Raw genomic sequence first — 24,565 nt, 5'->3', positions numbered from 1 at the left:
GCCCTTCTGGCGCTTGGATGGAGGCTGCCCTTCCGGCTGCTGGTCTTCGACTGTTGCCACCTGCCGGCTTGTGGAAGCCAGCTGCGTGGTCTTGCGTTTGTTGTCGTTGGGTTGATGACGCCGACTGGTGTCACCAGCCGGGGCCCGAGGAGCCGGAGGAGCTACTTTGCCAGATGCATCAACTTGGATCTCCGCCTTCATGGAGGAGTCGGCCGTGGCGTATTTATCTGCTATGCTCAGCAGCTCGTCGAGGGTCGCCGGCTCGTCGCAGAGAAGCTTGTTCTTGAGGAGGGTGCCCTCTCGGCACCCGGCGGTGAAGTACTCGATGGCCTGCACCTCGTGCACGCCTTCGCAAGAGTTGCGGAGCTCGGCCCAGCATGTGAGGTAGTCACGAGTCGACTCGTTGGGGCCTTGGACACACAAGGAGAGCTGGCGGGGCTTGGGCGGCCGCTTGTACGTGCTGGTGAAGTTGCGGATGAAGGCTTCGGTGAAATCGACCCAGCTGTTGATGCTGCGGGGCTTCAGGCTATTCAGCCATGTCCGGGCCGTGCCCTGGAGCATGAGCGGAACGTACTTCACGGCAACGCGCTTGTTGACGTTCGCGATGCTGACGGCTGTGGAGTAGTCGACCAGCCAGTCCTCCGGCTTCACGGAGCCGGTGTATTTGAGCGTGTCTCTCGGGAGCGTGAACCCTTTGGGGAAGGGCTCATCTCGAATGCGGGGGCCAAAACAGGGCGGACCCAGCTCGTCTTCTTCTTCTAGCGCTAGGGATCAGTTAAGGCGGTCGATCCGGTGGCGGGCATCATTCTCACCGACTCCTTGTCGGCAGCCAAGGCGGTCGCCGAGTGTCGGGTGCTCAACAGGCGGCCGGGAGACGCGCCTTTCCCTGCGAGGGGGAGGAGGCGGACAGTCATCCCGTCGTTCCACTGCTCTTGGGTGGCCGTCTTGGTCGCGCTCGATGGTGAGGCGAGTCCGGCTGCGGCTGGCAGCCGGCTCCTTGTCTCTTCTTTCGCGGACGCCACCGGTCGGCGTCCGGGATGTCGCACCCTGATCTCGGCGGGGAGGCGGATCGTCATTTTGCCGGTTGGGCGCCTCAGTGCGGCAGCCGGCCTCGTGCTGCTCAGCAGCCGCGTCGAGGAGTCACTGGACGCGCTCCGCCATCTGGCGACGCTCTTCGCCCTCGAACTTTTCCAGCTCTTCTGCTACCGCCTGGGCAGCTCGTATATTTTCCGCGGGCGTGGCGTAGACGGGGCGATCTGCCCCGAACAGGCTGGCGATGGCCACGCCGCGTTGCTGGACCGTGTCGATGAGGCTAGGCCCACCAGGAGCCAGCGTGCCACCCACAGCGCGGTCCATCTCGCGCTGGTAGGCCTCCGATAGGCGTCTCATGTTGGCCAGCTTCTTGGCACTCTCGAGGAGCTGGGCGCGGCGCGCTTCCAGCATCTCGGCGTGGGCGTCCTCTGGAATGGGCGCCATCAAGTCTTGTAGTGCCGCATCGAGCGGGTCGTGAGCACCTCCGCCGGAGTGCTCGCTGTGGCCGATGACAAGCACCTCCGTGACGGTGCTTCCGCCGCTCTCCGCGCGAGGAAGCGGCTCGTCGTAGACCACCACATTGGTGGGGAACGCATCAAGCGATGAAGTGTCAGAGTCGACAAGCGTCGGATCGGTGGAGCCAACAGATTCCAAGTCCACAGCAGGCTCTCTGGTAATGTGGAGCTGATCTAGGAGGCTCGCGAGGCCGCTCTCAGGGCCATTGGTGCACGCATCGGACACGGGCTCGTCGGAGAGGCGAACCTCGCCAACAAGATCGGCGAGGCAGCTCACCGCGCAGGCGACCTCCACTCCGTGCAGCGCATCGGCGCAGACTCCATCTGGCGTGCCGGGCTGGCTGCGCTCGCCAGGGAGGAACAACGTTCCCGTCCAGAACAGGTCTCTGGACGACGGTGCACCTCGCCCCACGGTTGGCGCCAAATTTCGGGGGTTGGGTGCGACATATGCCAATGGATGGCTTATCATGGTGGGAGCGAGTAGAACGTCGCCGGTGCCTGGAAGCGGGATGAGGCATAGACACGAACGCCGGTGCACTTTACCCAGGTTCGGGGCTCTCCTAGGAGATAACACCCCTAGTCCTGCTCTGCAGGGTCTCCGCATGATCACTAAGGCACTAGCGAGTACAATGGTGCTCCTCGAGCTGTTTGCTAGACGTGGAAGAAAGCAATGCTAGCTCTCTCCTTTCTCTATGGGTGAGTCTAGTTCTAACAGGTTGGGAACCCTTTGCATGGGTGCCCTGGGGGGTTTATATAGGCCTACCCCCCAGGGGTACATTGGTAATCTTGCCGGGTGTAGGACCCGGCTGTCAGTGTCTCTAATCTCTGGCTTCTCCGCCGACTGCTGGGGCCCGCCGCCTGGTGGGCCGCGCCGACTGGTCAGGTACGGAGCCGACAGGCCGCTCCCGCCTCTTGCGGGTTTTGCCGGCTGCTGATCACTGTAGCCGTGATGCTAATGACGCAGGCTTGGTCGGGGAGCGTGGCTACAGTCCCGCCGCCTGGCGGACGATCACTGTAGCCACACTGTGTCTCGTCTGGTTAATGGCGCGCGGGCCTCGAGGGAGGAATGGGCCGCCTGCTGGAACCCGGCTTCCCTCCGGTCCGACTGGTCCGGCTTCCTCCGCCTTCACGGCTCTCACTGCCTGGCAGGGCCCGCCGCTTGCGGACCGTACCGACGGGCCGTCGTGGGAACAGGCTCCGTCCGTCAGGAGTGACGTCAAGGGGGGAGTGGCAACAGTGCCGAGCCGTGCGGAGATCCCCGCCTGTACGGGGCACTGTGGCCACGCCCGGCCTTGGATTTGGGAGGGATGGGCTACACTATAGCCACTCCCTGTCTCGTCTTTCTTGATGAGGGTGCAGACTTTGAGGGCGCCGCGGGCCGTCTCCTAGGAGCCGGCTTCCCTGGAAGCCGCCTACTAGGAGTCGGCATGTCTTGATGCCGTCTTCTGGAACCCGGCCGCCTATGGGCAGCCGGCCATTCCTCCAGCCGGCCACCAGGAGGCGGCACTTCATATGATGAAGGCGCTGACTTTGAGGGCACCACGAGCCGACTGCCAGGAGCTGGCTTCTCTGGAGGCCGCCTACTAGGAGTCGGCTTGTCTTGATGCCGTCTTCGGGAACTCTGCCGCTTATGGGCAGCCGGCTATTCTTCCAGCCGGCCACCAGAAGGCGGCACTTCATCTTGACGCTTTGAGGGGCGCAGCCAGCCCCGATGTCCTGAAAGGTTCTGGGTCTCGGGTTAGCCTACCAGTGGCCCATTACTCCGACACCCGCGCGCCGCCAGGCCCAGAATCCCCGCATGCTACTGCCGTCGCATGGATCCCTATACCTCGCAGCAGGGCCCTCGATCTCGTGCGCCCCCGTTGGGCCGTAGATCCCACGCGCCGCCACCGCGCCAAGGACCCCCTCGCGCGGCCACCTCCTGAGGCCACAGCGTGCTACCCGGTGTCCCCCGCACCTTACCTCCTTCCTCCCCTCGCCGGAGACCAACCTGCTCCTTGTTCGCCGCGTCGGGCGAGTGGTGCAGCGCCAGAGCGCCGCCGCATTGGGCTTGGCCATCGTCGTTCTCCAGATGCATGTCAGCCACCGCTCGTCAACGCCACCTCGACCCGGTGCTCCAGCAGTCCTCGAACTGCCGTGAGATCTGGTGTTGGGGCTCCTCCCCTCTGCTTGTGTTGCCTCGGCTCTGCATGTCACCTGGAGAACACCCACCCCGACCTCCCCGTAACACAGCCAAGCACTGCTGCAATTCCACTTGCTGCAGCCCCACCATGTGCTGATGACTAGGATCCAATGCAGCTCCTCCGACATTCAGTCTGTTGTATGCTTGTCATTCCTCGCGCGTGACATGCTCAGGTATCTCTCGCAAACCTTCCATGGCTCCTGTCATTGACCTTCTCCCGACGTCTCTCATTACTGCTGCACACGGTGTGTGTTCTGTTTCCCTGTCACCTTCCCGTGCATGTCACCGAGTTGCTGCTGGCCTTGGTTGTTTTTAATTTGGGTGTACAGGGAAGAAGATAAAGATGAGTGTGTCTAGACAGTGTGGATAAGGAACGTGTGGTGTGTGAGAGGATAGGGTACAATATGTCTTACTATTCAGTGATAAAAACAACGTGTGGTTCAAAGAAGTAATGTCTTTTTACCTAGCGGTCACGATGAACTATAAAAGACTATATTTTCAAACTCTGACTCCACTAGAACTTCATAAAAAATCTCACTAGGAAAACTACAGAAGCATATAATGTATAAATAGAGAAAAGATATTTAAAAAGGTCCTTTACTAATTATGTGGTCGACTAAGCTGCAATACTTCATAGATAAAAAGATAACATAACACCATAACTGTTTCGTACATTCCAGAAGTTCAACAACTACTGTTGAGTCATTCATACATGTAGTTAGGGGGATGGGGCACACATCCCATCCAAAATTTAGTTAAGGGTGTGGTTCGGTGGAGTTGACAAAACAATGAAAAAACAGAGAAAAGCAAAAAATCCATGCATAAAAATGTCACGACAAAATTCTATAAGAAGTTCAAATTTAAAAACCAAAGTAGGTCGATGTTAAAAAGGAGTTTTTAATATCTAAAAGTCAAATTTGGAAGGTCAAAAATTTGAGCAAGAAGTTCAAATAGAAAAAGGTACTTCAAAAGTCTTTATAACTAATTTCCCCGTTTACAAAAAAATCATAGAAGTCCAAATTAAAAAAAGAGGAGCATTTCAAAAGATTTTATAAAAATAGATTCCCCCATTCTATAAAAACTAGAAGTTCAAATTAAAATAACGGTACGGTTTCAATGTTTATATAAAAAAAGATTTTCCCCGTTACTAACCAATAAACTGAGAAGTTCAAGTTTTAAAAATGGTGAACTTCGATGTCTATAAAAGATTCAGATTTTTCACATTATTAAAAATAAAACCAAAAAGTTCAAAATTTTAAAACAAGGAAGTTCAAAAAACTCGATTTTCCTTGTTACTAAGCAATAAAACTAAGAAGTTCAAATTAAAATAACAGAGAATTTCAGAGTTTGTAAAAACCTCACATTCTCGTTACTAAATAATAAAACTAATAAGTTTGAATTAAAATAAGGGAACAACTAAAAAAGTTTAAAAAGATTTCCCCCTTTTTTCGAAAACTAGAATTTTCCCCGATACTAAAGATTAAACCATGAAGTTCAAAAAATAGAAAAAACAAATTCAATGGTTATTTTAAAATCAAACACAATTCTTTACTCAAAAAATAAAAATGTGTGAAGTTTAAATTAAAATAACTGAGAAGTTCAAAGTATATTAAACCCTAGGATTTATAAGCTCAAAAGACAAAAAAACAATGCCATTTTGGGCAATTTCCCCAATACCAAAGATTAAAATCAAGAAGTTCAATTCCAAAAAATGGAGTAGTTAAATTTATGCAAAAAAAACTCAGGTTTTCTAGTTACTAGAGAATAAAACCAAGAATTTTAATTGGAAAAAGCGGAAAAGTTTGATATTTATTTGAAAAATCAGATTTTTCTAGTTACTAAAGAATAAAACCAATAAGTTCAATTTCGAATAACGAAGAAGTTTGATGTTTCTAAAAAACCTCCAATTTTCACATTTCTAAAAATACACAATAAAGTTCAAATAAAAAAGGTAGAGCGATTCGATGTCTATAAATAATTCAGATATTTTCATGTAATCGAGAGAAGTTCGGATTGATAACTGCCAGAAGTTCAATTACTACACTGTGTGCATTTTGTATAAAAAAGAATGAAAAGGCAAAGGCTAAAAGTTTTGTTGCTAGAAGTTCAAGTGCTCGGCCCGAGAAAGTTCAAAAATTGTTGTGAGAGAGGTTGAACAAAAATACGTGACAGAAGTTCAAGGGGAAAACAGCGGGAAGTTCAACTACTACACGGAATGTGTTTCAGGTGAAAATAAAATAATATAAAACTAAAAGCCTAAAACATTTGTTGCAAGAAGTTCACGTACTCGTCCTAGCATGGTTCAAAATTCATGTGCGAAACGTCCATCGTTCATTTACCTGTTAAAGAAAAAGGCAAGAAACAACATATTTTTGCCATTTTAAAAACTGCTCTCAAACGGCAACGAATTTGTAACACTTGTCTACATGAAAAACTTGTTGCTATTCATAAGCATTCCAACGGTATATTATGTGCTACATTTCGACGAACGGTTTAAAATTTTCATGTATACTGTTTAAAACACGTCTTGATGCATTTCAAAATTTGTTTTGAACCTTCGCTAGTATGAGAAACTGATCAACACGGGAAAGTTGCGTGTTTTCAACAACTTTCCATCGGTATGTCATTTGCTCAATTCCGGTAAGTGGTTTGGGAGTTACACGCAAAAAACAGCACGTCAAAAATAGAGTGAAGTTCAAACAGACATGCCCCAGAAGTTCAACTACTTCACGCAGTGCAGAAAACAGCACGTCAAAAAACAACACGTCAAAAGTAGAGTGAAGGTCAAACAGACATGCCTCAGAGGTTCAACTACTTCACGTAGTGCATTTCCATTCGCGATGAAGGCCGAAATCATGATGTCCTCATTTATCTAATTTATTTCGAAACAACAGGAATATCATTTGTGTAAGTTCAAGTCCTCGGCGGGAGAAAGTTAAAAATATTATTGTGAGAGAGGTTTCTACAAAAGGAATATCATTTGTGTAACACTGACGAATGGATGAGAAAATTACAAATGATAATACGTCACAGAAGTTCAACGTGAAAATAGCAGGAAGTTCAACTACTGCACTGAATGAATTTCAAATGAAAAACTTCTAAAACCGTCGCGAGTATGAAAAAATGTTAAACACGGGAAAGTTGTGTGTTTACAGCAGCTTTCCACCGGTATATCACTTGCTCAATTCCGGCGAGTGTTCTGGTGAGTGGATGGAGAGCTACGGGCAAAAAAACACGTGAAAAGCAGAGTGAAGTTCAAGTAGACATGCCGAGAAGTTCAGGTTCTTCACGCGATGCATTTTCGAATAATCTCTTTCGCGATAAAGGCAGAACGAATGATCCTGCCGTTTTCGAAATTACTTGAAAATGGCTAGGAATCAGAGAAAAACATCAACATGGAAAAGTTTTGCATTTTTCGTAGCTTTTCAACGGTATATTATTTGTCCCATTCCAATAAACTTTGTAGAAATTACGGCAAAAATACGTTTTTATCCATTTTCAAGATTGACTTAAAATAGTAAGGAATTGGGAGAAACAATATATACGAAAAAGTTTCGCATTTCCTCAAGCTTTCCAACGCCATATTATTTACTGCATTCGGTCGTACGGTTAAAAAATTAGCTCGAAAATACAAACTCGGTGGAACTTGTACCGTTTTCTAAATTATTTTTAAACCGTTCAAAATTAGAAAAAAATTCAACATGAGAAAGTAGTGCATTTTCATAAGCTATCGGTTACCTCAATTGGATTAGCCGTTTAGAAATGACATCGAGAATACAAACTCGGCTGTTCGGTTTGCGAAATTTTACGATTTTTCAAATTACTCTTTAACCATAGGGAATTAGAGAAAACTTTCAACATGTGGAAGGAGCAGTTTTGCAGCAGCTTTCCACCGCCATTATATTTGCCTCATTCCGATAAACGGTTTAGAAATGCGATCGAAAATACGATTCACGTTTTTTATATGAAGAAAAATGGTTTTCAAAACTGCTCTTAAACCGCTTACGTTTTGCCAAAAATTTAACTTGGGTCATGATACTGGTGTCCATAGCTTTCCAACGGTATATCGCAAGCCCCATTTGGGCAATGTTGGCGGAAGTTCAACCTAGCACAGGGAGAAGTTCAGGTCGAACAACTCAGTCGGTAAAATTGCAAAAAACACAATTTCATCACGACCCGAGAGCAAAATCCGCCAACGAGCGAGGTTCCTATTTAAAACCGCTATTTAGTTGCTAAAAAACGTTTCTAGATTACACTAACATCATATAGAACATGACTAACCAGAATAATTCACGCGGGGAGACACGGTTGCGAAGATAGCCCGAAGGTCGGGTTCCTACAGAGGTAAGTTCAGGCGCGTAACTCAGGAAGTTCATGTTGTGATCAGAATAATATTCTGATCCCGTGATCAGAATAGTGTTTGTGTGTGTGTGTGTGTGTATAATCAAGATATGTTTTATGTACATAAGGCACATTTAAGTTAATCAAATTATTTTGGAAAAAAATAAAAATAAATAAAATATTGAAAAATATTAGAAATCTATGCCTACGGCTCGGAACGGTAGAGCCCTAGATCGATGACATGGCATATGGCGCGGATCGATGATGTGACAGGATCCATGGGCCAGGCCTATGCCGAAGGCAAGGCTGTCGGCATAGATATGCCACCCCACGGACCGGCGAGCGGCTCGGATCGGTGACGTGGCGGACGACACGGATCGATGATGTGGTCATAGATATGCCAACGGCCGCCGTTAGCCTGTCGGCATAGGCGTCACACCGTTAAACGACCGTCGCCACCCGGGCAGCCGGGCCCACAGGATATGCCGACGACCGCCCCTATACCGACGGTCGCCGTAGGCATATATTTTGCGATGCTGACGGCCGACCTATGCCGATGGCCCCCGTCGGCATAGATGGATATATGCCGACGGCCTATCTATGCCGACGGCTTAAGCTGGGCCGTCGGGACACACCTATCTATGCCGACGGGAGCCATCTGCAAAGGTTTGGCCGTCGGCACCTGCAGTTATTCTGGTAGTGGGTAGGCAAAACATTTGTTTTGTTGGCCATAGCACTTCCACTTTAAAAGCATTCTAATTCTTCAACATCTGTGATAGAGTGTAGTTGCAATAGCCATGGTATGAACTCAGGAAACAGATAAGGTTAGCGAAATGGTGCTACACAATTACCTGCAGGCAAGAAGCAAGTCGGCCCTCTGATTGGGCCCGACATACTTGTACAGGGTGAGTGCATATCACACACGCATCAAGGAACTCCTCCCTGGAAACTGCAGCAGTTTTCTGGGTCTTCTATAGCTCAAACGGTATGTTGACCATGTTGTCTGCGTCGAGGAGCTCGGCTATCTTCATGCCATTCTCCGGGATCCATCCAGTTTCGACGGATCTACGAACTCGCTCCTGCTCACATCGAATACTCTCTTGCTGATCAGGTGACACGAACAAAGAAACATCGAGTGAGACGTCGTTGTCATTTTCTAGTTTATGGGGTCTAGAGAACCTAGCTTAAGGTGTCAGCATACTGCATCTAGAAAGTGACTGATAAATATGAAACTGTAGTTCCTCCGTCCCGAATTACTTGTCTTAGCTTTGTGTAGATACGGGTGTATCTAAACACGTTAATACATCCGTATCTAGACAAATAAGAAACCAGAGAGTGAGACAAAATTGGAATCCTTAGAAAAGGCAGATACTATTATACTATCAGATGGCGATATTGTCAACATTGAGGTTTGCCTTCCCTACCCTCCATCCCTCCCTTAGGTTGCCGATTTAGACTGAACAAGAGGTGATCCCTGGATCACTGCGTGGTCTTGGCTGTAGCTAGTGTGAAGACCGGGTAATTTGCTAGGGTAAGATGGGTATGGGTGCGTCGGGCTTAGGATCAAAACAGGATGATGTTGAGGCCATGCTGGGGGACCTAGGACTACGAGAAGAGGACTTGGAAGGCGTGGTCTATGAGCAAGAGGAGATGTCGCCAACTGAATCTTCTTCGTTGGATTGCAATAGCAAGAGTTCATGTTGGAAAGCCATACAATCATTTTTTTTCTTCAAAAACATATATGTGCATCCTAGGATCTCATGTAAGAGATTAAGATTCGTCTGCACCACTAGGGATGCATCATCATGGAAGTTATTGTGGGAAATGTCAATCCCAGATAAAATACACATGTTCCTATAGAGGTTGGCGTAGAGTTCATTACCAACTGAGGATGTGAGACAATGAGAGCCCATAGAAATATGGCAACTTTGAGCCCTTGCGCTATAAGGCATCAAAAGGCATGGCATGATAGAGCATAACAAGGGCATCGAAACGTGTCAACTAAGCATCTCCAGATTATGCATGGATTAATTGGTAGCCCCAAGTAAACATGGCAACATGATATAACAGATTCCGCATTGACAGAACATTAACAGCGAGTAGCCCACTTGACAAGCTTGATGCACTCACTTCAGGGCATATCCAAATACATGGATTGCACCACTGTAAAGATGGCATGAAAATGCTCCTAAAACATGTAGACATCTGTTATGGAGAACGGCCCATGGAATTATAAAGAGGACGCAGTTGCCACTTAGAATGGCTTCTCCAAACCGTTAAAAAATCACAAAAACAATGAAAAAATTCGTGAATTAAAAAAATGTTCACGGGTTTTGAAACAATTTCACAAACTTAAAAAAATCATGAATTTTTAGGAAAGTTCATCGAATTTTTTTAAAAAATGAAAAAGTTCATCGATTTGCAAAAAAAATCATCGGTTTCAAAAAGAGTTCATGAGAATTGAAAATATTCATGAATTTGAAAAGTCTACATATTTAAGAAAAGTTTAGGAATTTAAAAAAAACAAAATAAAATAAAAAAGAATGAGAATGATAAAAGGAAAAGGAAAAGGAGAACAGAAGAAAAACCTGCAAACAAACAAAAACAGGAAACCGCTGCGCTTTTCTGGCGTTGCATTTCAAGAAGTTAAAAAAAGCAAAGTAGGCACAACACGTCGGGAGTCCCACTTGGTTATTGCCTTTGGCACTGAGCGGGGGGGTCCGCAGTTCGGATTACGTCGCGCGCATGATATTTGGAATTTAAAACAGGGAAAGGGTAAATGGGCCTGCCCAGAAGGGAGGGAGGGTGTGCGCCCTGTACCAAATGCACTCTATTTTGGGGGCCCTCCTATCTACCGCATTCTGCCGTAGACAGGCAGGGCTTCGCACAGGGTAGTCATCGACTGGGCTAGCCCATGCGGGAGCAACAAGCGGTGTAAAAAGCACCGCAAAAATGAGGCGCATTAGATTGGATTCGAACTCATGATCAACCTCGAGGGATGCACGTTCCCAACCACTCGCACTGGTCAGTGCTATTTAGAACCAACTACATCGGCATATCCGAATATTCCCCGACGGCCGACGGCGGCGGCAGGGCTTCTCCTTGCGGGTCCCCTGGGTCTGTGGGCGGCGGTTCTCAGTGGGATCCGGCGGTGCTCCGGGCGCGTGCCTGCCTCGCGTCAGCCGTGCGGCAGCGAAGCTCGGCAAGGGGTGGCGGGGCGCGGCTGCTGGTGCACGATTGTGCGCCATGTCCGGCCATGTCGGGCGTGGCTGGCGGGACGGGTGCTAGCCAGTGCGACGGCGCACGGGGTAGACACTGATCTGACTAGCGCATACTCACCAATGGCAGCGCTCACGGATGGCAGATGGATCTTCTAGCCTTTGCTCTTGTGGCCTCTTCTACTCTCGTCAGTGCGCTGGACAAGATGGCTTCGTTCCTGGTGGTTGATGTGAAGTTCGGCAAGGGGTGGCGGGGCGCGGCTGCTGGTGCACGATTGTGCACCATGTGCGGCCATGCCGGGCGTGGCTGGCGGGACGGGCGGTAGCCAGTGCGACGGCGCACGGGGCAGACACTGATCTGACTATCGCATACTCACCAATGGTAGCGCTCACGGATGTTAGATGGATCTTCGAGCCTTTGCTCTTGTGGCCTCTCCTACTCTCGCCGGTGCGCTGGACAAGATGGCTTCGTTCCTGGTGGTTGATGCGAAGGGGAGGGTGTGAGGGGAGTTGGGGAAACCCTGTCTTGGTTTAGTTCCAGGAGTGGTGACGACGACGCTTCTGCGTGTCGTAATCCTTGTTGAAGGCGTCCCTTGCTCCCTTCCTCCCCTTGTGGTCTTTGCTCCGAGGAAATCCTTGCTCCCTCATGGGACAGACAATGGCGGCGATTTCTTCGTCGTTGACCTTCTTGAAGGCATTGTTTTGGAGCTGACTTTATCACCAAGGCCCGAGGTAGCTTGTTCAATGTTGCTCCGGAGTGAGATCTATGGATGGCAACTTGATGCAGAGGACATGGATGTGCAACAATGGCGGTGGATTTCTGGCTAGGCGGCAGTCTCTGGTTGTGAGACGTTGGCGACCACGATCCCATCTGCAGGCAACTGCGTCAGCCTATTATGTCACGGTATGGCGGTTCTCCGCTCGGACGCGTAAGCAAAGGCATGGTCATGTGCTGCTAGGTGATTGCCAAGACAGGGCCGGAATCTTGGATCTTCAAATCCGATAGCAACGACGAATTTTTTTTGCTGTATGATTCTGCAGCCATGGATGAGGATGGTGAAGCATGAGGACGGTGCGAGACTGTTGGAGCGTCCTAATTTGGGATTTGACAGTGTCGGTGATCACCCTCCCTCGATCTCCATTGCAAAGTGCGACGGCAACCATCGCTATTCCGAGTTGCTGGCGACAAGTGGATCTTGTCGTGGCTTGACTATCTTCTTGTGCGAGCATGGCCTTCACTTGCGTTGCACCTCACCAGGGCCGGATCTGGGCCTATGCGGCCTGGTGCGGCGGCCAGGGGCCCATATCTAAAGGGGGCCCATAATTTTGTATACCCTTATATATATATATATTACTATACATCTAAAAAATAGAAGCCTTGGCCCGGCCGGCCGGCCCAGTAGTCCAGCACGTAGGCGCTCAACAGGAGCGGAGATCGCGACGGATCGACAGGAGCGGAGATCGCGACGGATCGACAGGAGCGGAGATCGACAGACGCCTCGACAGGAGTGGAGATCGCGACGGATCGCGAGTCGCGATGAGTCGACTCCTCAAGGCTGGACTGGTCCTCGTATCCAGAGTCCAGACTCCAGCGTCATCGATCATCTTCGCCGAGTCGCCGATCGGCGATCGCCTCCAGCCTCCGAATCTCCGATCCAAGATTCGATCGCCAGGGCCTGCGCTTGCCTCTGGGCTCTGGCTCCTAAGTCCTATCGCCCCTGTCTCCTACACTCCGAGGCTCCGACGATCGCTCCGGTGTCTCCGAATCTCTGATCGCCCTTCTCTGGTATAGTTAATATGGGGCTTTTTTCCTATCTTTTTTCTTTAGATGACGCGTATAATAGTAACAGGAGAGCTCAATGTTTAATTCTTTATGTAATGTTGTTGATTACTTCATAATTTTAGGTGATATGGCACCGAAACATAAATCCGGTTGTGCGAAAAGGAAAAAAAGAAAAAGGGATCTTGCACTTGCTGAATCACAAAAAGGGGCTCTAAAAATGTATTTTCTGGCAACAAGTAGTGTTGATGTCAATAATGATAATCAAATTGAAGAATCTGAACATGATCAAGATGATGATCATAATTCAAATGTTGATCATGAGGTCAATGAACAGTCCTCGGGCCAGGGTAAGTAATTAAATACCTTCAATTTTTTGCAGAAGTAAGTTAGTAACTAATTATAATTTCTTAAATTTAAATGTAGGTCTTGATGTTAATAAGGACAATACGGAGGAGGAAAATTTGCAGCCTTCACCCGATGCTCCGAATATTGATGAGCAGGTTGATTCTCTGTTATCTCTATACGATCCTAGAACATGGGATAATCTTGACAACAGCAAACGGGGTATTCTAATTGAAAAGGGGCCTGTGAGAGAAATGGATCTGGTGTTCCCACAGGATGATGAGGGTAGACATTTCTCATATTTTCACTACACCAGAAAGTTAGCTAATGAAGAGGTTATTCACAGAGAGTGGTTGGTTTACTCTAAAGAGGTTGACAAAATTTATTGTTTTTGTTGCAAGTTATTCAAATCAAATCAGAACAGGTCATTGCTAGCATCTGATGGATTGAGGGACTGGAGGCGTATTAGTGCAAGACTCAAAGAACATGAGGTTAGTGTTGAACACTTTACCAACATGAATACATGGAATGAACTAAGGTTGAGGTTAAGCAGAAACAAAACAATTGATGATGAGATGCAGCAGAAGGTTGCAAAGGAAAAAAGAGCGTTGGAGACAGGTATTGCTCAGGATAGTTTCTTTAGTGAAGTTTCTTGCAAAACGTAATTTGGGATTTCGAGGAACAAATGAGAAGCTGTTTGAACATAATAATGGCAATTTTTTGGGCTCAGTTGAAATGATTGCTGAATTTGATCCTGTGATGCAAGAACATATTAGGCGCATTCAAAACAAGGAAATACATCATCATTATCTTGGCCATGGTATTCAGCATGAGTTGATCTTACTTCTTGCTGATTCCGTCAAAAAGTTTATCTTAAAGACCATCAAGGATGCCAAGTATTTCTTTGTTATATTGGACTGTACTCCAGATGTGAGCCATGAAGAACAAATGACGCTAATTGTGCATTGTGTGAATATGTCAAGTAACATTCCAAGAGTCGAGGAGTTTTTCCTAGAGTTTTTAAAGGTTCATGATACATCAGGATTAGGGCTTTTTAATGTGTTGATGGATACATTGGACTCTCTTGATCTGGACGTTGCTGATGTAAGAGGGCAAGGTTATGACAATGGTTCTAACATGAAGGGAAAAAATCAAGGTGTTCAGAATCGCTTGCTTGAAGTTAATCCCAAAGCATTATATATGCCATGTGCATGTCATAGTTTGAATCTCACTCTTTGTGATATGGCAAAATCTTGCGAACATGCCATTTCATTCTTCGGTATTATCCAGCGTATATATGTACTGTTTGCACGTTCTACTAAAAGGTGGAAGATTTTGCTTGATAATGTTCCAGGTCTGACTCTCAAACCTTTGTCTGATACTCGTTGGGAGAGCCAAATAAAGAGTGTGCAACCTATAAGGTACCAAACTTCCCAAGTAAGATCAGCTTTGAAGGAGTTGGAGAAGACTGCTAGGGAGGATAATGATCCAGCTACAGTAAGTGATGCTCAATCTTTGTTCAAAGCACTTGGGAAATTTGAGACTTTAGTTGGTATGATTATTTGGCATGACATACTATTTTCTATTAATATGGTGAGCAAAATGTTACAAGAAAAAATGGTGTGCATCGATGCTACTCTAAAACACATTGATGGGGTCAAGTCATATTTTCAGAAGTATAGAGATGAAGGCTTCAATTCTAGTATTGAAAGTGCCAAAGCCATTGCGTTGGATATGGGCATAAAGCCCCAATTTCGTACAAAGCGTAAAAGTAAAAGGAAGAAGCATTTTGATGAAATCAATGATGAAGATGAAGATCTACAACTGTCAGCTATTGAATCCTTCAGAGTTACATACTTTCTTGTCATTGTTGACACCGCAATTGCTTCATTGTCTAGTCGATTTGATCAGCTGAAGGCATTTGAAGATTTGTTTGGTTTCTTATTCAACTCAAATAATCTGAAGTCTTTGGATGAAAGTAGTCTACGCAAATCATGCACCACTTTTGCAAAAGCTTTTACTCATAAGAAGTCGCAAGATGTTGATCTTGATGATTTTTTCTCCGAGTTAAAAGTATTGCAACTAACCTTGCCAGATGCTTTGATGTCAGCACTTGAGATTCTTCAGTTTGTTACCGCTGCAAATTGCTATCCAAATGTATCAGTTGCCTATCGGATCCTCTTGACTATACCTGTGACTGTAGCCTTAGCTGAAAGAAGTTTCTCTAAACTGAAACTATTGAAGAATTGTTTGAGGTCAACTATGTTACAAGACAGATTGAATGGCTTGGCTACATGTTGCATTGAGAAGGATATCTTGGATAAAATTGATCTTGAGATTATAATCAATGATTTTGCATCTAGAAATGCCCGGAGAAGCTTTTTTATGAAGCATTGACGCATTATTGTCATTGGACTCATTGGAATTATTTTTTATTTAAGGTAATCAAATTCGCGGCAAATACTACTTGTTATATTTTAAGACTACAATGTGTGGTTTGATGTTACGTTTACTATTTTATAAGCAAAACTACATACATATATGTTTATTTTTTAGATATGTGTACATATACATTAGACTTAGGGCCCATACCATTTACTTGGCCAAGGGCCCCGCCCAATATAGATCCGGCCGTGCACCTCAAGTCAAGATCATGCTATGCATGTAGTTGCTGGGGTTGTGGAAAGTGGTGGCGACATCAGCTGATGTCATGTGATGGTTGGTGCAGATATGGTTGTTGTTGTAAATTGTGATCACTAGCTTGATTACTTCGGAGTTTTTGTTTTTCTTTTTGCTCCAGTAAGGCATAGCTTCGGTCATGTTTGACTTTGCTAGTTGTCGGTGTGTTTTTTGTGTTAGTTGGGGTTGACTGTGTGCATAGCTATGCAGAGGTCGGGTGTGTGCTCACTGTGTTTGTATCACTTGATGCTCCATTTTGAGCTAATAAAATCCACCATTTGTCGAAAAAACATTTCATGAAAAACCGGAATACATTTTAAGCAAGATTTAAAAGAATTTTCTAAAGAACATAAGCAAGTTTTGCCAAAATTGCCCAAATTTTGGATTTGTAACCAAACTTCAAAACGTGAATAATATATGAATTCGTGCACAAATTTAAAATGGGAACATTTTTTAAATTCCTTTTTTTCACAAACACGAACAAGTTTTGAAGAAAACGGGACCAATATTTGAATTTGCAAACAAATTTAAAATCGAAACTGATTCTGAATTTCCCAACAAATTCTAAAAAATGAACTTTTTGAAAACATGAAGATTTTGGACAAAAGGGAGCATTTTTTGCATCTGTCAAAGAAATTGAAACTTTGACAAAATCAGAAAAAAAAAGCAAATATTATTTGAAGTTTGCAGACATTTTTTGAATTTGAAATAAATTTGAATACAGAAACATTTTCTGAACTTATGTATATTTATTGATAAGGAGAACATTTTTTTCAAATATGCGAACATTTTTTAAAGATCGCGAACATTTTATGAATTTGTGAACATAATTTGAAACATGATTACTTTTGAATTTATGAATCTATCTTGAAAAGCAAAAAGTTTTTTAAATATCTTTCATTTTTTGAACTGTGACAAAAAAATTATAAACATGAACATTTTTTGACATTTCAAACTTTTTTAAAATCCTGAAAAACAAAAATAGATACTAAAACGAGAAGAAAAAGGAATTGAAAATGAAAAGAAATAAAAAAGGAAGAAAAGGTAACGAAAAAAGGAATCAGATAACTAAAAACAAAAACAAAAAAACCGAAAAATTAAAAACATAATGAAAACCCGAACAAAACCATAAAAGAAACAGCAGGAAAAAATAAAAAGAAAAAACCAGACCTGGACCGGTTGGGAACCTTCTAGAAGGATCCCAAAACCGGGATTAGTGAAACACGCAAACGGGTCGGCCCATTTAATCACTCGCCTGGGCATGTCTTTGCGTTTGCACAACAACTTGACGCAAAGAGCGTGTCATATGGTTTTCCCTATTTTGGCGCTGAAAATCCCAACCAAATATGACTTTTTTCCCCCGAGAAGGCTGGCCCAACAAGAAAAAACAAGCTATTCTTTCAAGAAAGAAAGAAGAGATGGGTCCCAGCTCAGCACGGCCCAAACCCAATGAACAAGTATGATGATGGAAGAGGCCGGTCCGACGACGAGTCCCGAATCTGACTCGAGGCGGCTAAGAGCATCTTTAGCAAACCCTGTATAAGTGGTCAAACCCGCATAATTTTTGCGTTTTACAGTTTTGGTCGGAAAAAATATCTAGAACAGAAACCATAAAAGTGGTCCAACCCGTAAAATTTTTAAGGGCCACTGAAAATGCACACCCGAAACCCTTATATTTGGAGGTTGGAAGTCCGAACCTAAGGGGCCCCGTATACCGGTCAAACCTCGTCGGAGCAAACACGCCGCCGCGGAGTTTGCCGGAATCCGCTCTAAACTCGCCGGAATTCATCAACGCACACCGGAAAAGGCCGCTAGATGCCGCAATCGATCGCCGCCGGTTCGAATTGGACGAGGTCGACATCGCCGTGGCCTCCCATGGCCTCAGCCTGGCCGCCGAAATCCTCCCGGCGCGGCAGGTAAAGGGGCACGGCTCGGCCAGCGCGGATGGTGGAGGCGGCGGGGGCGTGGCCGGTGAGGCTAGGCGCGGTCGGCGTGGTGACGGGGCGCGACCGGCAGGGACGGGGTGCGGCCGACGGGCGACAGGGCACGGCTGGCGGGCGACGGGGTTGGGCGCGGCCGGCGTGGCCGGCTGGGGGAAGGGGCTGCAGCTGCCGGACTTGAGGAAGGAGCTCTTTATCCCAGTTTTACAGTTTGTTTTACAGTATCTGTTCGGCCGTAGTTAAAATGAACCCTTAAAATGCATTTTTTCTGACCCGTATCCCAGTTTTACAGTTTGCGATTTTAAGGGGTCTGGTTGAAATCAGGGCCGGTCCTGGGAAGGGGCGGGGGGCGACCGCCCCGGGCCCCCCAGATCCCAAGGGACCCCTCTCAGTCTCAGGTATGCACGTAACCAGGGGTTATGCTTCCTCTTGTTTTTTCTAGGGATTGCAGGGCTTGTAGGCAATACCATGTACTGTCCTCGCTGAGATATGGGGCCTGGCCCAGCGCATGACAGGCGGTATGACCCCATCGTTGCCAAGCCCTCCAGATATTAGCGCACAATGCCCACGACCCCACGTCTTGTTTTTTTGCGCTGTCAACACCCGCAATCACGACAAGGTCATCGCCGCCATTGTTGTGGCGGCGGCGACGGTGGAGTACACCAGTACGCTCGTCGGCAGCCTTTGGAAAGTATCCCTTGGTGTCGGCGTTCTGGATACGGGGGTATCCAAACTTGTCTGCCTGCGGCCCACGGCGTGGCTCCATCGACGGCCTGGTACGGCCCAGCTTCAGCATCGACAACTCAAGACCCTCGCGAGGGGCCAAGCCTCACGAGGCGGACGACGCCAAGACCTCCAAGGGGATCGGCCTCCTCATGTTGGCTCCCGAGGGGCGGAGAGTTCTATGCAAGGTGCACCTCACGAGGCTCAGCTGACGTGAGCCATGACGACCAAGGCCAGGCAGGCGCCAGGCGGGTGCCAGCGGGCGCAGAGCACCAGTTTCCTCTTTCGTGCAAAGGAGGCAAGTAGCAGGCGCGGAGTCCCGAGGAATCAGCCTAAGGTTTTCGTTCTGGTGCAACAAGACCAAGACCGCCAGGATGGCAGGACGGAGGTCATCGCCGAGCCCAACGCAGCGTCACGACCAGAAGCTTTTCGTAGGCGAAGACCACTTTAGTCAGGATAGGACGTACTACTTGTCCCCCTTCAAATCTGGTCGTTGTGGGATCCCTTCCCGCCACCATTTGGGAAGAGGACCAAGGCCACTATAAATAGGACTTAGCCACCACCATAGAAGGGGGGACGAACAGATCGGATCCATTCACATCCGACCACCTCACCAACTCTCTTGAGCTCAAGAACACCTCACCTCCTGAGGCCAGTTCATCCACTGTACCAGTTCATCCTCAGCCCTTCGAGGTAATCCACCAAAACGCTGGAGTATGGTATTACACCGCAAGGTGGCCCGAACCAGGATAAGCTGTTGTGTCTCTCTGTCCCTTTGAGCTCGACGCGCTAGGCCTAGAGGATCGCGAGTAGGCAGGCTGGGCAGGTTGAGATCTCCGCACGCACCCCAGATACTAGCCTGCAACATGATGACACTATCATGCACCAACTTACTCTGCTCGGGATACCTCGTAACCATCACATGCATAAGCTTACCATCACGGTCATCACACGATCACCTCAGGATCCAATCAAGCTTGGTATTAATCATACCGTAGTAATCATTAAATGACCACAAGGAGCTTGACCTTTACCCGTGATTCTCACATAACACCACAATTATCCACCAACTCGGTATCATCGATACCACTATGGTCAGATCACGATCACATAAGGATCAACCAACTTCGGTATCCATGATACCTTCGTGATCCTCTCTCGATCACAACCAACCTCTTTCTCATCATCGAACCAGGGTTGTTATTAATGAGGTTATCATTATTACTGTTGACCCATAGTGTGACCGACTACGAACTGGGCCCTTATCCGCGGGCGCGGCTACCGATAGATTTAACACACACTCTGCAGAGGTTAGTACACTGTACCCACACCACAGAACCCATGGCCTCGCACTCCCATTCGGGTGGATTAACAGTGTTCCGACAAACCCACTCTATTGCCATCACACCCTCCCGGCCACTCCGACAAACTCCCCTTTAGGCTAAGTCATGGGTGGCCCCGATGTCAACCCATGACATCCAATGGCCACCATCGTGGCAAAACATAAACGGTCACAAAAAGGGACAAGGATCCTTACAACAACAACAATGGGCACACAAGGCTTATGTCGTCCTACCAGGCCAAGGTAGCGCCCGCGCATAACCTTCCCTTGTTGGAGGCACCGGCGAGAGGCATGACAATAGACCCAGTTAGGACCCCCCCCCCCCCCATAAGGCAAGTGTGGCCGCACTGGTCAGCTCGATTTGGTGGCACCATGACTCAGCCAACAGTTGTTCAAGTTCATTTAAGTCCGGTTAAACTTGAATGCAAATGATGCTGAGTCATACAATTAATCATGATGCAACTATCATACACGATATCAACATAAGCATAGGGGTGCAACATAATCATGAACCATATCAACAAGAATAAATCATATATCCGAATGAGCATGGCATACAGACGAGCATGAATATCCCGAGTATAACACTATTCATAGCATAACATGACCACTAGCATCAACAATAAATACCATGCAAGAACATACCAATAAATACTACCAAGTAAGCATATAACCAGCTAGATGCAAAGGAAACATGCATAGCAACGGCACTTGGTAGCAGACGATAGTCATGCACCGAAGAACATAACTAACACCAACATGAACTACTACCCAACATGTCATACGAAAGCAATACTAGCAAGAATACATGATAACCAAGTGCATACTAACATAGCATGAAGATGAACATGAAACGATAAGCAGTATCGAAACAACGATAACAGTTGCAGACAACAAGCACTTTTTAATTGTTCAAGTAGAAAACCATGGCTACTACATGTATATCATGCAAGTGGTTGTCGTGGCTTGCCTGGGGATGAAGAATACACCGGGGAGAAGTGCGGAAAGCTCGCGGAAGGAATCGCCGGAAAAGTTTCTCCCTCGAAGGGGGCTGATTAGGGGAAAGGGCAATAAGGTCATTTCCAGTATGTCAAAACATAATGAAAGTGACGCCAAGAGAACGGGCTCGGCGATACGAAGAAGTAGGCATTAGAATCACCTCGATCGGAGTTACGAGCAAAAAGTTAGGAGAGGTTCAAACGGGGCCTGGACAGAAAAACTGAAAGCGCATTATAAGGCAATACGCTTTCCATAAGCAAAAACGTACAATGGCTGAAGGAGAGCTAGAATACGCCTTGATAAGAAGAAATGTAAATGCTGGGAACACGTTTTCCGAGAAATGAAAACGTACCCCGTGACTTGCCGTGTCCACTTAAATGACGTGGCAGAGGCGGGGCCGGGCCTGAGTGGCTTACAGTAGGGGCCTGCTGGCAGGGGAGAGTGGGCGTGGTCGTCGTCGTCTACCTCCCCGCGTTCGCCCGCGATGCAGAGGGAGGGGCTCGACGCCGGCGGCCGTTCCGGCGCCACAGGCCACCCCCGGTGACGCTCCGGCCACCGGAGAGACCGGGACGAGGAGCCGCTCCCGCCTGGACCATTCCCTTTCGCCGGAGGGTGCTGGAGAGGGCAGGGCCATGGCCGCGGCGGAAGACAGCGTCGGCCGGAGTTGGAAGCGGGGCTACGGCCATGGAGATGGAGGTAGGAGGTGATTTGGGCGGTTCGTGGAGGTCTAGGGGGAGCTCTGGAGATGCGAGGAGGAGAGAAGGAGCTACACCCGAAGCGAATTGGCGAGGTCAGGGGCGGCGGCCATGGCGGCATAGGGCAGCGAAGAGGGGCTCTGGAGCTCGGGCAAGAGGCTGGGAGGGGTCCTGGGAGTGAGGTGGAGGCCATGGAGTGCTCGGAGTGGCTCGGGGCTGGCTATAAATAGCTGGGGACGCGGGGTCGAGCTGGCCGTCGCCGCGGACGCGTGGCCGTAGCCGTGGACGCGTGTGCGGTCGAGCTCGGTCGCCGGAAGGCGACGGGGAGCAACAGGGGAGGTCTCACGGGGCGGACGAGGTCGAGGAGCACGGGGAGGAAGCGGCCAGGGCACGCACAGAGCCAACCGGCCACTGTGCGCCCATGGGCGCGCGGCGGCGAGCTCCGACGAGCGAAATAAATGAGGGGGAGAGAGGTCCAGGGAGAAGGGGACGACGAGGCAGAGCCGATGGACACGCTCGTGCTCGCTGAGATGCCGAGCAGAGGAGGGGCCCGAGCTAGAAGTCGCCCTGGACGCGGCCAACGGCAGCAGAGCGCCCTCACTGCATGCCAAGTCGGTGGTCACCGCGTGAACGCGACGACTACCCGTGCTATGATCGGTCAAAAATGTCCCAAGTGTTTCCTCTCCAGGCTAGGTCACAAATGAGTTGGAATCTCGATGAAAAACGCTGTGGTTAAATGGGAAGTGTCCTCTGAAGTTTGTTGTTGCAAACTGTTGCAGGAAACTGTGATCAACATAGAAGTGATAAGGGACAAGGATGATGTCTGGGAGGTTTAGGGTAAGAAGAACTACAGTCCTGTTACGTTTGAGATTATTTGGACAAGTATTTAACATAGTTGCTTTGCAACTGCCAAATCTGGTCCAGAATCAAGATCAAGAAGGGGCACTCACATAATTTATCCACTTGAGCTGAAATTTGTCAAGGCTAGATGATTTGGACATATAATGAAGCTGTAAAAAATTAATACCAAATGGACTTGCCAAAATGGTACTTCCTTCACAGTTATCCTCTCTGTCCAAAAACTTGGGAAAAATTCCTGACGAAAAATGGCTAGATGAAATGAGCCCAAATCTTGTGGATATAGGTTATATGGGTAGGACAAGTCTCAGGAAAATTTTCAGCCATAATGGAGCAAGATAAAATATACTTGCTTCACTAACTGAAAATTTGGACAGAAACAAAGAATTGATCCTAGGCTCACATAGATCAATGGAATGAGATGAAACTTGTAGGAGGGTCAAGATATGACCACATTAAGGAATGTGAAAAATTTCAACTCATTTGGATAACCCTAGCTAGTACTTCCTTCACAAAGGTTTCCCTCAGACAGGAACTTTGAAAAATCAGTGAGGAGTATTGGCTAGGCAAATAAAGTTGAATTCTGGCATGAGGCAGTTATTTGGACAGGAAAAGATGTCCAAAAATTTTGAGGTCAATCAGAGGGATATAAATGACACTTCCTTCACAAAGTGCCATTTAGGGCAGAATAGGAAAAGGATTATTGGTGGAATATTTTTTATCATGGCAAGGAAAAGTTTTGCCATATTTGAGCAAGATATGACCCAAAAAAATATGATAATTATTTGGGAATTTTTGGAGTGATAGAAATATAGGTTGCTTCACAACCTAGGGCAAAAAGGATTATTCCTTTAATAGAAAAAGGAATATTCCCAATAAAAATAATATTAGGATTTGGGCTAGGATGAAACTGGCAAGGTCTTGGAAAGGATTGGAGGATGACAAGCCACTCTGAAAAGGAAGAAGAGGTCATCTTCTTTAATTTCCAGACCACATAGCTACGGAAAAAAAACTCAAGCAAAAACCTCAGAAAATTAAAAGAAAAAGAAAGGGCCAAAAACCAGGGTGTGACATCAGAGCTCCTCCAACCCTAATTCTTGGCCTATAAATTCAGAAATATTCCCAAACGACCAGAAGCGTCCACCAAAATATTTTTCCGCCGCCGCAGGTCTCTGACCTCATGAAATCCCATCTGGAGGCCTTTTCCCGTACTCTGCCGAAGAGGGATTCGATCACGAAGGGCTTCTAAATCAACTCTATTGCCCTTCCGATGAAGCATGAGTAGTTTACCACAGACCTACGGGTCCATAGCTAGTAGCTAGATGGCTTCTTCTCTCTCTTTGATCCTCAATACCATGTTCTCCTTGATGTTCTTGGAGTTCTATCCGATGTAATATTCTTTTGCGGTGTGTTTCTCGAGATCCGACGAATTATGGATTTATGATCAGTTTATCTATTAATATTATTTGAATCTTCTCTGAATTCTTATATGTATGATTTGATATTTTTGTATTTCTCTTCGAATTATCGGTTTGGTTTGGCCAACTAGATTGGTTTTCTTGCAGTGGGATAGGTGCTTAGTTTTGGGTTCAATCTTGCGGTGTCCTCACCCAGTGACAAAGTAGGGGTAGCGAGGCATGAAGGTTGCTGCCCAAAACGCAAAACCGTGACGCGCGGAGGCCAACTTCTGAGCTGAAATTTATAGGCTCTCCTCCAGTGACCCGATTCCCTTCTTCCCTCGCGACCTCGGGCCTCCTGCTGCGCCGACAACGTGCCGTCGGGCAAACTCGACCGTTGGAGCCGTGCGTCTCTGGGCCGGCCGAGTGGTCGTGCATGTGCATGGGGCATGCCGCATCCAAGGGTAACTGGTCTAGGCCGTGGCAGGTCAGCGAGGGCGGCTGCGGCGAGCAGCGGAG

The 24,565-nt window shown here is 47.4% G+C and overlaps 1 protein-coding gene across 1 annotated transcript; it reads left to right on the top strand.

The window, feature by feature from the left end:
- The first annotated feature begins 13,288 nt into the window (after window positions 1-13,288).
- Window positions 13,289-15,810, top strand: LOC141023117 (uncharacterized). Its single transcript, XM_073499444.1, has 4 exons — window positions 13,289-13,418; window positions 13,495-13,748; window positions 13,833-14,031; window positions 14,144-15,810. The coding sequence occupies exons 1-4, from the start codon at window positions 13,289-13,291 to the stop codon at window positions 15,808-15,810; spliced, it is 2,250 nt and encodes a 749-aa protein (XP_073355545.1).
- The last annotated feature ends 8,755 nt before the right edge of the window (window positions 15,811-24,565 follow it).

Source organism: Aegilops tauschii, chromosome 5 (genome assembly GCF_002575655.3).
Source record: "Aegilops tauschii subsp. strangulata cultivar AL8/78 chromosome 5, Aet v6.0, whole genome shotgun sequence".
Taxonomy (NCBI): domain Eukaryota; kingdom Viridiplantae; phylum Streptophyta; class Magnoliopsida; order Poales; family Poaceae; genus Aegilops; species Aegilops tauschii.
This window is presented reverse-complemented; position numbering and strand designations above follow the sequence as displayed.

Excerpts from the sequence above, each read along its gene's own strand:
- LOC141023117 (XM_073499444.1), top strand. The coding sequence starts at position 13,289 with ATGTATTTTCTGGCAACAAGTAGTGTTGATGTCAATAATGATAATCAA. Across the intron at positions 13,749-13,832 it reads GAAAGTTAGCTAATGAAGAG|AACAGGTCATTGCTAGCATC; the intron begins GTTATTCACAGA and ends AAATCAAATCAG. Across the intron at positions 14,032-14,143 it reads AAAAAGAGCGTTGGAGACAG|TTGAAATGATTGCTGAATTT; the intron begins GTATTGCTCAGG and ends TTTTGGGCTCAG.